General features: G+C 41.0%; 1 protein-coding gene across 1 annotated transcript; it reads right to left on the bottom strand.

The window, feature by feature from the left end:
• Nucleotides 1-15989, bottom strand: rassf8a (Ras association domain family member 8a). The gene is made up of 6 exons (XM_086162985.1): nucleotides 15689-15989; nucleotides 8268-8469; nucleotides 5240-6033; nucleotides 4813-5010; nucleotides 4267-4405; nucleotides 1-2121 (listed from the first exon to the last, which is right to left on the bottom strand). The coding sequence occupies exons 2-6, from the start codon at nucleotides 8368-8370 to the stop codon at nucleotides 2000-2002; spliced, it is 1356 nt and encodes a 451-aa protein (XP_086019111.1). The 5' UTR covers nucleotides 8371-8469; nucleotides 15689-15989; the 3' UTR covers nucleotides 1-1999.
• Between the last annotated feature and the right edge of the window lie 1441 nt (nucleotides 15990-17430).

Raw genomic sequence — 17430 nt, 5'->3', positions numbered from 1 at the left:
TTTTATTTGTCAGACACTTTATTGAATCATGCAATCCATGTCACATCAGCAGTCAGTTACAGCCATACAGCTTCATAAAAACAGGTATGTACACAGTCAACATTACAGCTCTCTAGGACCTATACAGTTGTAAACGGTGATCACAGCTACATCTCGTCACAGGAGTGGAAATGCACGCAGGTGGTTCACTAAAGGAGAAATCCATTGCTATCCGTAGGTGTTGTTTCAGAAAGACAATATTTTTTCAGATAGAAGGAACAAGTCACTTCCTCTGCTGTAAAGCAGAGGATTAGACCTGAGTGGTACGTTTACATTGATGATGCTGCAAAGTGGACTTCCCCTTTGGATACCAACAGCTATATATATTCCTGCATGACACTGCAGGTCCAATCTAGTAAATACAGTATAAAGTATATGTGAATTTACAGCAACAAGTATTATGGTAACAATAATACAGTAACAAAGTGGAAATCACTAGCAACAATGCTCTTACCATTTTTACAAAAATACTGACAGATAAATGTTACATTTCCTCTTCGTTGCCATGCTATTGCCATTTTGTTCCCCCTGTGCAGCAATGTGGCACAAATACAGCCATCAGATTGTGATATGAACTGACATCATTTCTTCATTGTCTCTCCTAAAGCTTTGTGGTTTATTCAAAACACACCAAATGATGAAGGAATAAGGCACTCTGCCGTGATTAGCAGCTGAACTTTTAATCTAAGAGGGGCTCCACATCTTGGCTATTTCGACTTCACTCTCACTGTCACACACTAGTACAGCTCTCCTAGTGAGTTTATTAATTGATAAATGTGACACTTTTCCATGGACCTTTTAAGTGCCTCAAACTTAACCACAATTTTAACACTCGGCAAAAAGTTAATTTCCCTCAAAATGTCCTTCAAAGTTTTTTTCCCCCTGGAAAGTGACAATAGACCAAGCTACCTCACTAAGACAGCTGTAGGAGTAAACACACAGTCAAACACACACTCACCCTTAACAACTCACCATCCATGTAATGGTTCGTGCCATCACTTACTATTAACAGCTGATTAACTATACTCTGGCAGCTCTGCACACCCAGATATGGCTATATTAACAACAAAAATCATGCAACAAGACCTGCTACTCTTTGGCCACTGATTAGAACTGAAAGAAAGCACAATACATTTGGTAAAAATATGTTTTATGTATATCTTAACACAAAAACTGTAGGAATAAAATCAACATGGTTGCATGATGCAAATACTGTATGACTGCAGGAATGAGGGCACTGCATTTTTGTAACTGTGAATGCATCACTTAGTAATAAAATGTATTCTCTAGGTAAAGCTAAAAGGTAAGAAGATGTGTTCTAGAGACAAGTAACATTCCTCAGTAACTAAAGTATCTGTGCATAGTAACGAACAGAAAGTCAGAGCAACAGGAACGGTTTCTGAGTTACAAAATAGACGTGGATTTTGACAAATACAATTTGATCCTTCATCACTTCAACAAGACCCAGGCATTATGCTGCGTTAATGTATTCACCGCAGATTACAAATGCTTCCAGGGCAATAAGTCATTCAATCACATACAAAGATTCTCAAAAAGTCACAAAGCAATTGTTGCCGGTGAGAAAGCCATACAAATCTTTCAGCAGGTACTTGAGTCTGAGTAAAATTAATTTTAAAAGAAAGTCTGTGACAGCCTAATGTCTAGAACGTCAACAGGCAACCATGGGGTTTGGTGCTACTGCTGTTTGATTATTTTCATGCCACATTCCATTCCAAACACGTGCTTCATCACCTCCACTCTAGTTCGACGTCATTCCTTCATTTATAAGTCTTCACAATCAAGGTTGCCTTCGGTAAAACGAGGCAACAGTGCATAGTGGTGTGCTACTGAGGTATTGTGTACTAAGATGTCCACTTCTAAAATGGGTTCGGGGAGAATTGGGCTCTTTAAAAGGTAGCCATGATGTTTCTACCTCCAAGCTGAAGTGCTTCGGACAGCCTCACACATAGATCCCCTCTGGGTTCAGGCCAGAAGTAAGTGGGCTATGGAGGACCCGCAGGTGGCTGGACACAGGATGCAAGGACACGGGGCGTTTCAGGGATCCAGTCAGAGGGACTAAATCTGAGAATGACATGGAAGAAAGAAAGAAAAAAATGGGAGAAGCATATGTCAAGTGACACAAAGAGTCACAGAGATCACAAGAGTGTGAGATTAATGATGGTGTGGATAGTGCAATCATAGTTACATGAGAACAATTACATGACTGTCATTATAACACCAGGGAAACCTGCAATAATTACATGGGGTGAGATAACTAGCGTACTGTAGTGAGTAACTAGAGAGACCCGTATTGTCTAGCCCATAATGTCGATTTTTTCAGGCTATGATTTAAAATACCTCCGAACCCAGAATGAATGGCAGAATGAATGTTCGATGTGATTTATTCTTGAGCTTCAGGGGTAAATCTGATTTTACAATTGTGTGGAGTGACAGTCATTGATCTTTATCTTACTATATTTGAAATGAGATTTAATGCGAAAGTGTTACTACTGAAGTTGTTATTTAATTTTCCCTTGTTGTTGTCTTAAAATCAAAAATAACCAATATATTTTAAAAGCATGTGCGCTATAGGTGTACTAAGTGGCCTACAGGAGGCAGTAGTGAGCTGTGCCAGATCAGCATATGAAGGGAAATTTATGACAGGGCACAAAATCTCTTCCTCATATTCAACAACCAACGCGGCACACACGCATACATAGAGGTTGCTTGAAGGACTGCACATTCAATTTATCATTATTTGTTATTGAAAAGCGTTATGCTGACGAATAACAAAAGACTTGCTGTGCTAAACGATAAGACAATTGTTATGCAAAAATTCTGCTCTTCTTTTTGATACTTGATGTTCAAAGTGAAGCTTCAAAATTCGCTTTGTGTCAGATTCTTGTAAAAGTTTGTCAGAGTACTTTGTATTGATTCACACGCCTGTCCATATAGGAACACATTCCATTTAGTTGTCAAGCAGAAAGATGGATTGATCCAAACTTAAAGGAAAACTGCATTTCAAAAAAGGCACTTGGCAAGCATATGGTCTCATTATTCAGAGCCTTCCCTTCATGTGTCAGCTCTTTGCCAGTATCCTGTGGGATGACAGAGCTACAGTCAAACGAGCCCATCACAGAAAGTGCTGAGCATGAGAGTGATAGAAGGAGTGAGGGATGGATGGAGAAAGCAGGGTGAACGAATTACGACAAATCAGTCGGTATCCAGGCAGCTGTTGGTATGGTGACTCTAAGAGTGGGTAAAACTAATACTGTACGCCACACTCCCTCTGCCCCTTCCCCATTTTTTTCTGATACCTCTCTTTCTCCCTATCTCTCAGCTGAGTCAATTTCAAGACATTAGCCAGTGGAACAGTTGGCGCCTTGGTTTACAGGAAGTACTGGCTGTCAAACTGCACTTCACACAAAGTGATGGCGAGAGGTCATATTCAACCGATGAGAATAGTCTCGAACAGACCACTCACTCTGCCCCTTGAACCCTAAGGTATGACTTATAGCACATTGCAACATCTGCCTTGGTCAGAACACGTGACAGATGAAAGCGAGAGGATGTATTTAAGTGTGGTGTGCGCAAGAACATGTAAACTTGAACTGAAGCACAATCTGATCTATTCGCCATCTCACTGAGAATTGTCTCTATCAAATAGTAATATAATAATATTACTTTATTAATAATATTTATAAAAAACACACACACAAAAACAGGACTTATCCATTGAGTAAATACGCCTTACTTAATATGCAATTTGAGGTGTTATTTTTCCAAAAGTGTGTAATGGAAGAATAAAATAAAAATAACTTATAAAAGCACACAATATTGTGATTTAGCAAGTCACTGTGGTGAATCTGTGGGCATTTGTAAAATAACATGTTTGAGAGGAACGTCTCAAACCCGTGAGGGAGCTCCTGTCAACACAGTTTAGTTGCAGCTGTTTGATTCAAAGCCCATATTTCCTCTCCTTTTGTTTTATTTTGCCATTGTCGCCTTATTATATTTTTTGTTCTTGTTCCTCCTCCCTTTCTCACTGATATAGTCCTTTTGAGCACACTTTTTGTTGCTTGATCACTTGGAAAAACACGCGCACACACATACGGCTGTACTTTTATGAATTATTTCTAAATTGAAATCACTGCTGAGAAAACACTTGCATCGTGACACAGTCACTATATCCGCTCTTGTAATTTGCAGAATAAACATAAGACTTACCATGGCTGTTGCTGGTACTTTCATCCTCTGTTGGCTCTGCCGGCAGCACTGTGACCTTGGTGCCAGTTTGTTTGATGAACTGCTGCAGGTTAACCTGCCTCAGCTCCTTGGTCAGCTGCTCCAGCTCATGCTGCATGTCCTTCAATAACAAAACAACAAGAAAGGGGGTGGTGTGTTCTTTAGCAACGGAAATGGCGATGGCGGTTTTGTCTCCATCTCACTTTATATCCCTTGAGGTAAAATAACTGGTGCGTGTGCCATTCTCAAACGGGTGTGTAAGAGAACATTAAATACTTCAATTATTTTAAATCATAAACATATGACTGCGTTCACGTTTGCCTCCAAAAAATTAAAGTAGATAGCATTTTTAAAACAACTTATTTTCAAACTCATTTTCATCTTGTTTTTTCCTGCACTAATCAAGATGGATACAGGATTACCAGCAGATGAGGAGATGCTAAAAATCAAGATGAATTTAATATCTTGTGCTTCTCGAATATGATGGAAACACTCCAAAGTTGCACTAATTGTGCATATGCGTCTCACCAGCAGTTTCTTGTTGCTCTGTCCCAGCGACCTGTCCACGGCACGGCAGCTGCTTTCTAGTTGGACAGCCTGCCTCTCCTGGGCTTTCAGCTCGGTTTTGACCCTGAGGACCTGAGCACGAGCCTCGGCCTCATTGACCCACTGGGTCTCCTGATGCTCCCTTTGAAGACGCTCCTCTTTCAGACCTGCCTCAACCCCCTGATGGGATAAAGAGACAAACAAAGCAAAATACAAGGACAGCTTGTCTCACATACATGAACATACACATACACATGTATACTCACTAGAAAAAATGTATTTAGAATTAGCTGACATTAGCTTGACACCCCAGATGACAAGTAGTCAATAGAACGGAGCTTTAAATTTTTTTCCAAACACTTGCCTCAGAAAATATATTTTTTTCTTAATTCACTGAGGATCAGCCTACCTCTACCATTGCCAACTTCTCCTCGATATCTTGTTCGCAGCTCTGCAGTCGACTGCGCAGCTCCTGCAGCCTCTCCTCCAGCTGTCTCTCACTTTCAAGCTCAATCTGCAGTTCAGTGGCCCAAAATTCCTCCTCCTCCATCTCCACCTCATTTTTCCTCAGGTGCTTTTCAAGCCTCAGGATCTCCTCAATCAGCCGTCCACCTGGGTCTCCTCCATTTCCAGGTCCGTGACCCCCTCTTGCCTCAGACCAGGCCTGAAGCTCTGTTTCATAAGCCTCAAGTTTCTTCTCCAGCACATTAAGAGTCTCTCTCTGGAGGCTAACAAGTCTAACTAGGTCCTCCATGCGGCAGGCCCACAACCCATGACATGCAGTCCCAATGGCACCTCCCGCATGTTGGTAATTCCCGCTGTTTCCTAGAAGAAGCCTTCGTTTGGGTTCAGCTTCTCCTGTCCGACCTCCGCTCAGAATCTCCCTAAGTCCTCTGGGTGCGCCTGTGAAAGTGAGAGACTTGCGGCGTGGTTCTCGGCGGCGGAGGGAACGATCGTTGGGATGGCGTAGCTTTGCAAGTGGAGGCAGGCTCTGCCGATGCAACCCACGTTCGGGGCCTCTGAGAGGCGGCCCTTCTGAGGGCGGCCGTTCAGTCAAGGACGGACCTGTGCGAAGCAGGATGAGCTGCACATCGCCTGCATACTGACCCCAGGTGTTGAGTGAGGCCACAGGACTCTCATGAGGGGCCAGGTGACGTTCAGTGTCCCGCCATTTTTCTACTAGAGTGTACCTCCCAGTACGACCTGTGAACAACATGAAACAGTGCTGTTTCAAGCATCGGGTAACTGATGACGACATGGGTCTCAAATCAGACAGCTTTTATGAGTTTGTTTGGGCAAGTGACAGCCTCTCAAGTCTAAGCCATTTAGCAAAATAAAGTGAAGAAATCGAGAACACTCAACTAATAAAAACTAAATAGATTTACAGTGTCGGGCTGATATTCCCCAGGGGGTTCCGCATTGGAAGAGCTGGTTTAGATTCCATAATTAAAACATAACTGGCTTTATGCCTTTTGGAGAAAATCAAGAGAAAACATTTCCAACCGACAATTGTATAAATATGCTCCCCCCCGCCCAATCGCTTAGCATGGCATTTACGTCAAATAGCAGAAGAAAAGGAAGAGGGGGTGGCTTGGCTGAGCTGTGTCCCCAGCTTGACAAGAGGGAGAGGGATGAGTCAGACGTTCCCTCCTTCAACACCATCTTTGAGGGAAGTGATGTCAGTGGTGCCTCTATAATTGAACCAATGCCTGTGAGAGCCATATGGGACAGGGGGGCTGTACACGGCAAAAACGCTTGTTATGCTGGAGCAATGTGTCGGAAAAGAACTTAAACACCTGTTCATTTCATAGGGCCTACCCTTCTTTTTAAGAGGAGAAAAAAAGCTTTGTGGTGTTTTGGAAAAGCACATTCCCAGATAACATTGTGGGATGGTGGCTATTTAACAATAACACTTAACACTAAGATATTTTTCCATAAATGTTTCTAAAGGATATGACAAACATTTACTTTGTGATTCATCAAATACCTCAATTACATAGATGTTAGATAAAATTCTCGGAAATAATCAGGAGGGAAATAACTGTGAACTAAGGATTGTGTTTCAATGACTCAAAGGATATGCTCACAATAGTTGGATCTAAAATGCGATTAAAAACAACTTAAGTCTGGGCTTTTTAATTTATTCCTTCTCATACATGCAACAGTTTAAATAGGTGTCATTTTCAATAATGACTTCCTAATGTTGCATGCCTTGGCAGCACACAGAAGATCAGGTAAAATAAAACCACCTTTCCTTTCCGCTGTATGAAACAGTGAAGCTAAAAGTCACATCTTAACTTGTCAATTTAAGGCTTCATGATGAGTACTATTTTGTTTTTAAGAAATCCCTAAGCCCTTGGCTCATTGTCAGAGCCCTGAAAATAATAACAAGAACAGTAATAATAATTTATAAATGGAATCCTAAATTACATCTGTGGCAAAAAAACACTATTCTGTACATCGGGCTTTAACTACTAAATAGAGCTAGGCATGAAAACTACTCCCCCAGATTCTTATTGAGGCTGTGATGACAGCTTGTATCACCAGGATCATGAGCTGCTGATGACTAGGATGATGAGCAGCAATGACCTTGAATTATGAAGGGACAGAATTGGTTTTGGATCAAATATGCAGCAAGAAAGATGAAGAAGTTGGTTTTGCATGTAACTGCTTCTGCAGAGAACTGCAAAGACACTCTGATGGTACAGACAAACCTTTCAATCACTAGCTCTCCTATGCTTATCACAGGACTGCCTTCATTATGAATTTAATTTGAACAAACAACACGATAACAGAAGCACATGATGACCAGAGCATCGGTGTATTTAGATACTGTGGCCATGACTTATGTAAACATTAAAGAGCTTGTTTCTGAATTAATGTGCAGTGGGTCACACTGTGAGTCAGAGAGAGAGAGAGAGAGGGGGCTGCTTTCCTGCAATTGACACATATTACATGTCTGGCAGGGACCAAATTATCTTGCAGTCCAACATTATTATATTCCATTATTTTGTCTTTTGGTAGTCCATGTCTGGCAAAAAAAAGAAAGAAAACTGCTTATGTTACAACCCGCTTGCCACCCCTACTTCAGAAACTCAAAGGTTTCGTATAGTATGAATGAAGTTATATTTTGGTATTAACAGAAAAATAATTTGATGAATATGATAATAGTACAATGACTGATCTCACACCACTCTTAGCAATAACAGAAATAACTTTTTTTTTTTAAAACAGGTGTTTTCTGTTGACTAGGGAAATACGTAACACTTTCTAGTATTGGCAAGAGAGGTGTACCTGCACAGTACCCAGCTGTACTGTCTTTTTCCATCTAGAATACAAACAGAAGAAAAGCTCTGACAGGCCTGAAAACCGGATGTATGACAGGTGCGGACTTTGGAGTTCCCAAGAGCATGGATTTCCCCAAACAGAATGGTTACCTATAGCCTGAGCCAGTGCGATCACTACTTCCTGGCATGTGGTCGCCTCAGTGACCCCGCAGACGACCCTCTGGACACCATCCACCCAGACCTTGAGCTCCATTTTGGGTCAGAAATGAGGAGGCTTGCTGTGGTGTGTTGGCCCCCGCATTCTTAAAGGCTCCGGTGGCACAGGGCAGCTGAAGCCCCTCCGGCTAAGTCTCTGAGTAGGAAGCACATGGGAAAACAGGAAACAGTTAGTCAGGATGTGCTCGAGGCTAGAGTTGTATTTCGCATTTCCCCTCAAAGCAAAAAAAAAAAAAAGTTGATAGACACAAGAATACAAGGAAATATTACCAACTGACTCAAAATTTCCAACAAGCCTTTATTTCACACAAGGTGTCATGTGGCTCGCATAGACTTTTATGCTGAAAAGATAGCGGTTAGCACGTACATTTAGACATGACAAAACACTTCTTTTGTACCCAACTATGAATAGGTACAGTACATATCTTTTGGAGGAGCAGGAAGAGACTGCCAGCATTGATTCTCAAGCACAGTTCCTGCTTTTGTATAGAGGACTACATGAAGCAGTGAAGACGGAGAGGGAAAATTGTTGCAAATATTGAGAGAGGACTGGAACAGAGTGAAACACAAAAGTACAACATGTTATAGACAATAAAAGAGATTAAGCCAGAATGGATCACAACACGCTATGGGAGGTTGTTGCTCTTCCTGCAACTCTTACTTTTACAATTCCGTAACATAAGGCACTTTCTTTTTGTTTCTTTTTGTTAGACAACATTATAATTTATCAAGAATTTTAAGACTGACTTTGTGAAACATAATGGTCACTGATCACATTACAAGGACAATTAAATAGCCTGTAGTGCATGTATGCAGAAATGCACGTGTCAGCTGTTTACTGCCTGAGCCACAAAGACAGCATTGTGAATGTGAAGGTTAACTGCAGCTGTAGTGCAGTACATGAAATGTCCATCTAGGAGGATGGATTCTTCAAAATGTTCAAGGACATGGTGGTGAGGAAGAATGAATGGCAGCTCTCGAGATCAGTATCGCTCTCTGTGGATATAACCTTTACTGCACATACACTCCCCAGTCAAAGGGTCCTTTTGTTCTCCAACTCCTCCCATCAATTTCACCTCCCCCAAGCCTTAAACTCCCTTTCCCGATTCACAAAGTCATCCACACCAGCCTGTCCTCCCCACCAGCCACTGCTTTACTAAATGCGGTGATAACACTCCACACGAGTGCTGCAAGGTTACATTTTGGGAAACAAGTGCAAATACAGCCAAGGGTTTTCCATGTTCTTAAGCATTGATTATTGATTGAGAATTTTAATATAAAGTTGGTGTACAAATATCACCCCTGTCAATGGGTGTTATTAAAGGGATTTTGTCCTTCATTCAAAAAAAGGTCCTTGATGTAATTATGGACATACACAAACAACAATCTGCTAGATTTATCTGCAGGGAGAAAAAAATACTGTTTTGTTTAACCCTTTTTCCAAGAGTTATTGCTGCAGAGTAGGCATAGAGGATCAACCAGAGAGAGGATCTGGATATTACAAGGGGAAAGTTAAAAAAAAAAAAAAAAAAAGAGAAGCTCCAGTATAACGTTTCCATTCCCAAATCTACTCAGTGGTTCACAGACAGACTGCATAGCATTTGTTACTAGTGGGCTGGTATTGCAAGTTACCTTTTTTATGGATTTTTCTTTAAAAAGAAATTGCTCTCCAAAAAAAGCACAAAGCCTAAAAACATGTACGTTGGACAAACATAGTTTGATGTATTTCTAACTGGTCCAGATGGGGGTCATTTCTATTCATTAATACACAACCCAGAAAACCCAACTGATGATGCAGGCACAGCGGTGAAGGGCAGAGTGCCATCCAGAACCCTGCAAGCTCCGTTCTTCTGGCCTGTCAAAGCCGCAGCCTGGGGACTTGCCCACTCCCTGATTTGTGCGGCTCATCTTGTGCTGGAGAGGCATTTCATGAGACACGAGACTGCTTCGATTTGTGTGATACGATCAACTGCAGAAAAACCTCAAACCTTTGTGACCCCAGCGCGCATTTACTTGAGTGTTTAGCTGCCGTGCATTCCTCTACGAGCAGTGAGTGGCGCAGAGAGCAGCCTGCCTGCTTGGCTGCTGATCACGCTTCTTCGGGCCTACAGGACCAAACCGAGCTGGCAGAGACAAGACTTCAACTGGCTTCTGGTGTAAACAACCTACCATATGCTCCTGTGGGTGTTACCTCATGACCAAAACACTGCTGTTACATCCACAATGAAAAAATACTGCAGGAGCTTTTGCAGAAGGAGATTATTAATGGCCTTGCTTCTTTTTTTGGTTGGGGTGGGAGATGTGTATGTGTGTGTGTGTGTGTGTGTGTGTGTGTGTGTGTGTGTGTGTGTGTGTGTGTGGTGGTGGGTGGGGGGTTAAGCCAGTGAAGCATCACAAACCACTTTTGCAGCACATGAAGGATTTTGAGCAAAACAAAGTGTGAATTTCTGATTGAAAATAATAAAATCAAGAAAAACCTCTACTTAAGAGAATTGCTGCAGGGATGTCTTTACCAAATGGAAGAAATAACTCCACAGGAAACTGGTTATCATCCACTGAATAAAAAAGATGTTACTGGACAGAGTCTGAGCAATATTGGATTTCTGAAGTCAGTACAGGTAATTTTGGAGTTAAGAAAAAAAAACCATTGCATATATACTTGTGGCTGGACTGTAAATTATATCTGGTTTTGAGAGAACATGGTATTGATACTACGATTACAGATTAATCAATTGTTGAATTTAGTAATTCTAACAAATCACAGCTTAATAAAAACAGATCTTAAATAAGATTTGAAACATAAGGATACAGAATTGAAATTCTGCCTGAGAAGAAACACTGATCCTCGGTCTCTGACAGACCTGTTTCTGCAGATGTGCGAAACAAACTATTGCGACTATTAGGTAAAGGCAGATTCCATAAAGGCTTGGCATGATATGTCTTTTTGCCTGCTGGCTTATGTGAGAGAAAGTTTACAGAAGGGCTGCCCCCTTTGGCACTGGTTTAAAACCTGCAAGCGGTCAGTCCATGGAGTGTTTGTCGATTCAGATGCAGTTATGATTGTTATGTGGAACTAACCGGGACCAACGACTGAAGTCATCGTTCTTGTTTACAAGTGAGAAACTTGACTTGCAGCCTAATGTTATCAATCTTTGTTTATAAAGGGGCATCCACAGAGTGTTTGGTGTTTGGTTCCATTGTTACTTGTATTACGAGTGGTTTTGTTTAATCTTTTTAACATGCCTGGAATTCATGATGACGTTAAATTCTGGTGTTTTCTGGAACACAGTTAGTTAACAATGAAAATAATCCTATTTTGTTTGACTGTCTTTCTTTTTTCCCGTGCTGTTTGAGCATGTTTTCAAAAATATGTGTTGACAATCGTATTTATGACATTTGAGCGGATTTTAAATGCTGTCATTGTCATTGAGATGATGACAACACTGGGCATTGTATAGTCTGGAGGAAAAAGCTGCAACAGAATTTGGATGTCAATTTAACATCCAAGAGATGTAAGTCTTTACATTTCAGCTGGAATTAATCCTCAGGTGGAAACTGTAATGCAAGGTGTGTGTTAAAAACATGGTTGATATTAGACATCCTGATACTGACATCACAACATACGTTGATCAAATGTTATCAGACATTTGCCTCAAACACAGAACCTGCTCAGATATTTCACTTGGAAAATACTGCTAATCCACTATTTTTTTCATACTGGCAAAGGCAGGCATAGCTATAGATAAGTGAAAAACAGATAAATAATCAAAAAAAAAAAAAAAAAAATCAGTTGAGCAATTTATGGATAGTCAGAGTCTTTAACCTGTCACATCTAACAACCAGGGTTTCTTAAGGCAGCAAACAAACCCAACTCTTTCACAAAAGACAAAGAAGTTCCAGGCCTTGTCAGCATGAGAACATTTATAAACTTAAACAAGTAGTTAATTTACTAAAGAGATTCTTTGATACAAAATTACCCTTACCCTGGAGTGAATTTACTATGATAGGGTATTTCTTACAGACAAGAGAAATGGCTGGTCTCCTGAAGTGCTTGAAACCTTTTGCTTATTGCCAGCAACTTTAATTGGAACTGCACTTCCTGTTGTACAACATGTAATTACAAGCAATTTATACAGTGTAATGGGTAACAGATCTTGAATGTAATTGTACGCAGCAGTCAAGGTCAGACAATATTTTACTTTTTTGTACATAATAAATATATCTTGCTGGTTTTTGAGACCTCAACATTGTAATCAAGTAACAGAACCAAGGTGGATTCGAATAGTGATCATTGATCCAGAAACCTATTTAGTATCAGTGTAGCATTTATTTAAGATGCACAAACAGGAGCGAGTCTCTCAGGTCAAAAGTTAAGGATCTGGCAGTGGGAACAAGATAAGGAAGGTCCACATTACAAATATGCCAGGCTGTCCTGTTTATAAAACCGCCTGTGAAGTGTAAACATCTCTGAGCATGGCAAAGACTGCTGTCAGTGACAAGCCTTGATCCTGTGAGTGAAACTGATAACTTCCAGGGTATACATTCCTGTGCTCTGAGAATGCAATGGGCCATGACTAAAAGATAAGGAGGCTAAGAGGCCTTCTGCTCTGATCTTGATGTCTATTGAATAGTTAACAGCTACGGAATAACAGCTCTATAAATCAAGTGTGAATTCCCATCAAACACAAGCTTCAGACATTCTAAAGATATAAATGTCCTATCATTTTCCTCACGTCATTGTAAAAGGCATCTGCTGTGCACACTGATGGCCCCCTCTCAGGTTGTTTAGTGATGCATTAGTCTCAACATAATGTCAAAACCTTGTGACTGTTAGAATCCTGCTGATTCCAGACATTTGTAGCAAATACTATTATTAATTTAAAGAAAGTAGGAAGAAAATATCCAATATTGCTAACTGACCATAGTTTGAACCAAATTTAAAGTATTATATTACAGCTAATGTCAACAAGTCTAACGCAACCCGCTGCCCCAGGCATTAGTCTAACATGAGAAAGATGTTAGGCAGACATTCACCTTTCAGTTGTAAATCACAAACAAGGTTAAAATCAAAACTGACTAGGGAGAGCCTAGTCAGAACTCAACAGCGAAAAAAACAATACAAAATTCAGCTGTCATAAGTATTGTACATTGAATGTTTGGCATCAGAGGTCCTGACACAAACAACACAAACTACAGGCCCCTTTAACTGAATATGAACTTCCAAACAATCCACAAAACAACCATTTCACTATTTTTTTTAAATAGTGATCTGGAAAGTTTTCATATTGGCTAACATATACACAGATGTGGCAAAAATGGATGAAACTCCTGATTTCAATTAAAAGAAAACCAATTTTAATCTTTTCGTTGGGTCTTAAGCCTGTCAGATAAATACTGAAACTAAATGTACTATCGTCAATCCACAACTGCAAAACATGTAAGGAGTGTTTGTCAGACTCTTTTAAGTGTGTAAAGCAATGTTGTAATTTGCCCAGTTACCACAGGAACCACAAAGGCGGACGGAAAATATTGCTGAAACAGAAATTGAACAGAACGTCTGAGTGTCCAGACAATTTCATTGCATTTAAAACAGCGATGAGCAGTTCTGTGCAATAACATCCATGTCAATTTCTTTCAAAAGAAGACCAGGTTTCGCTCACAACACCTTTGCCAGTCCAGAGTAGTATTTTTTTTTAAAACAATGCAACAAGTCCAAACATGAGCATGAATGCAAGCAGCAGTACAGTCTTAAGTATGGGTTACACTGTGCCATGTTCTTCTTAGTGGATAATCTCTGTTGATTTATGGGTAGACCCACACAAGTTGGGTGGAACATACGTTTTTAAGACATATGATCTACACAACAACGTTCAAACCCACACACACAGGTGCAAGTCAAACAAAATCATGATGGAATCTTGCCTGTTCTGGCGGAAAAGAACAGCTGAGAAATGAGGAAGGCGACCATTACGTGTAGTCCCGAACCCCTAAACCACCAAATACCCGAGCAAAATACCTCATCACTTCATTCGAGCATCTCTGAAATGAATAATTAAACCGATAGGACATAAGTAACACAAAGGAGTTTGCATTCGAGAGTTTCCTGTGCGTGCTTTTCATCCTGAAAACAAGCAAATTCTAAATTCGATGCCAGACTTTCGTCATTGTTAAAGTCTGGAGATTATAGGGTTGGTGTTTTTATTCACATTGGACCATGCCCCTTCGTCTCTCCCTCTCTGCCTGGCTGATATTAAACTATTAGTCCCGAGAGCTGCCCCCCCCATTTGAGAGGTCAGTACTGGCAGCATCTCGAACATCTGGATGGCACATTGAGCCAGCTATAATGCCGCCTTTGTTTCCTTGCCATATCCACTGCTCACTAGCCAGCTTTGAAGAGCAAGCAGGCTCCTGCATGGGACAGAGGCACAGCAGGGCTGCAAGAGGCCTTTGGCCAAGGATTAAATGTTACAGTGGTTTTGTAAAACATCATCTGGTGCTGAATCGCACTTGTGCATAAAACATTAATGGAACTTAAATGGTTTTGTAGCATCTATTGGTGTAGAACTCACACACAGCCAGTGCCCAAAGCCATTTCATTTTTCCAGCCTATATATAATTTCTCTGCAGCCTGGTCACTGAGATGAAACAGGTTGCTCCTGCAAAAAAAAAACGTCTGGATGCACACCATTCTGTGTGTAAAATAAGCAATCTCGCATCTCGATGGCAATGGGACAGAGAATTATGTGTGTAGAATAATTACAAATAAGAAAATGAAATTGAAAAATAAATAAAAACTCTACAGGTTGTTGCTGCAAAATCTGGTGCATTCTTTAAAGTAGATGTAAGTTAAACCAGACACTTTCTATTATAACTTCCAATGTGTACAAATGTCCCGCTAGTTCATAAAAGGTCGTTCATTTCAGAGACGACGTTGAAACCAGGGGGGGGGGAGCAAGATTTGGAGGAGGAAAAAATAAGACCTCCAAGATGTCTGGTCCGGTATTACTGAAACGCACGAATCAATTCGGAATGTGTGGATGAAATGAGAACTTGCGCTTAAAATCGTGACTTCTGGAACGGACATGGTTTCAAACACTTGCTTGAAAACGCCAGCGCTAAGTGTCCTTAAACTCATCACGGGCAGCTTTTGATGAAACACAGCATTCCGCCTCATCCAGTTGGCACGGAACGGGACGGGTCTGGGGGAAATGGCGATAATGGGTTGCAGTGGGTTCTGGAAAAAAAACTGTTAGCCAAACTATCCCGCGACAGAAATCTGTTCCCGTTATTCTAGTCTCTCGCCGGACTCCGCTGCGACACATCCAGTATTCTCCCTCCCCCCTAGAATTTCCTACCTTTATGGCGCAAAGAGGATTCAAACTCGGTGCTCCGGTGCGAAGTTTAGAGGAGAAACGGGTAGAAATCCGCAAATTTGGTCCTCCTCCTTCACCATTGCCCCGAAAATCGGTCCCGTTTTGTGATCGAGTAACGTGTGGCTCAAACAAAATAGAGCCGCACCGACGCGTCCCGCAAGCGATAAGCGACGTTCACGTTCCAAAGTTTGTGCGGGTCCTTCCTGTGTGCGCCAGTGTTCTGCGGTCTCACCACTGAGCTGCGGAAAAAGCCCCCTCTGCTCGTCTCATTACTCCCGCTGGTAAATACATCACATTGGAACTGGGACACCGCAAGGCATTATGGACTGTTTAAAGCTGCAATACACTGTGGAGAGAGAGGGAGAGAGAGAGGGAGGCTACTTCCCCATCCACCCAGGACGCCTTGGCCCTGGGCACAGCAACGGAATCTTTGCCCCTGATAAGATACCGACTCAAAAAAAAAACAAAAAAAAAAAACTCCTTTGCTATTTAAACCCTTTACCGATACCAGAATAACTTGGTTTTAGATCCTTAACTTTGATGTAAAAGTGCAAATACTGCAATGAAAATGTTCCACTGCAAGCAAAACCACTGTATTTGAAACTGGAAATATCTAAGTGGTACCAGCATACTTTTACTTGCTTTACTGGTGCAGTGAAATCCCATTGTTTTTACATTGTTTTTATATAAGATGACGCTTTGGGATGATACGTATTAATATGAAGGCCAATATGGCCTTTTACTACAGTGTATGTTTACGTCTGAGATCACTTGATTACTTTATGTGCTGTCGGGTACTTTCATCAGCATATCCTGCTTGTAGTCTCGCGGTTGGGTTCAGACAAACAGCCTGTTTTGACTTTGTAATGATTCATTTCCCCGCTGATCCAACGGCTTAACATTTTTCAAGTTAGCTCTAGAAGCAGAGGAATCTTCTCAACTAAGAGAGAAACAATCAGTAAGTTTTGCGAAGGCTTTCAAATTCAAAACGTTATGTGATCTATGGTTTCACTGGACTGAAAGAACTCGAAACGTCGCAGTCATCATCAGTGTAGCATTTCCCCCCGAATCATCATACAAGTATAAAGAATAACAAAGAAATATACAAGTAAAGTATAAGTATGTCACGATAGTACGCGACTAAAGTGTACTGGTAAATGTGGTGGTCAGTACTTCTCAGAACTGTCTTTTAGAATGTGAAGAGGCCTAACCTACATTTTGAATATCTTGGAAACCCTAATCACGAACATATGTGTGCAGTTAATAATATAACAGAACTCAAAGTTATAAAAGTACTTTTTGCTTGGAAAATGACGCACATGTGCACAGACGGGTGCGTGCACACACACACCAGTGTGATTATGTGACCCTGGAGACATGGGGAGCGACAGCGACCCCCCCCCTCCGTATCTAGAATCATATTAAGTGGACATTAGTAGGTGATAAAAATTCAAGCTGCTGGCTCCAGGCCCAGTAATTGCTGTTTCCACTCACTATGTGACGTATCGTTTTTCTTCTGTTTCCCATGGGAGTGGGAGGAGGTATATAAAGGAGGGATACTGCTGTGAGTAACATGACAAAACACAAGAGAAATAATTTAGGGAGTCACATTACTTATTTGGAAAGCTATCAGTCAAACTTTTCAGTCTAAACTCCTCTGAATCACATGTCTGAATAAATCTGAAAGTAAACATGGTTTTCCGGACTCCCACCTCAGGATTAAA

The sequence above is a fragment of the Fistularia commersonii genome, chromosome 17 (assembly GCF_037954325.1).
Source record: "Fistularia commersonii isolate RoL2024-O1a breed Wild chromosome 17, RoL_Fcom_v1.0, whole genome shotgun sequence".
In the NCBI taxonomy this organism is placed as follows: domain Eukaryota; kingdom Metazoa; phylum Chordata; class Actinopteri; order Syngnathiformes; family Fistulariidae; genus Fistularia; species Fistularia commersonii.
Note: the sequence above shows the minus strand (reverse complement) of the source record. Positions and strands in the feature narration are given on the sequence as shown.

Coding starts and splice junctions, on each gene's coding strand:
- rassf8a (XM_086162985.1), bottom strand. CDS start 8,370: ATGGAGCTCAAGGTCTGGGTGGATGGTGTCCAGAGGGTCGTCTGCGGG. Junction 6,034..8,267: donor CGCACTGGCTCAGGCTATAG/GTAACCATTCTG, acceptor TGTTGTTCACAG/GTCGTACTGGGAGGTACACT. Junction 2,122..4,266: donor AAGTACCAGCAACAGCCATG/GTAAGTCTTATG, acceptor TGTCATTCTCAG/ATTTAGTCCCTCTGACTGGA.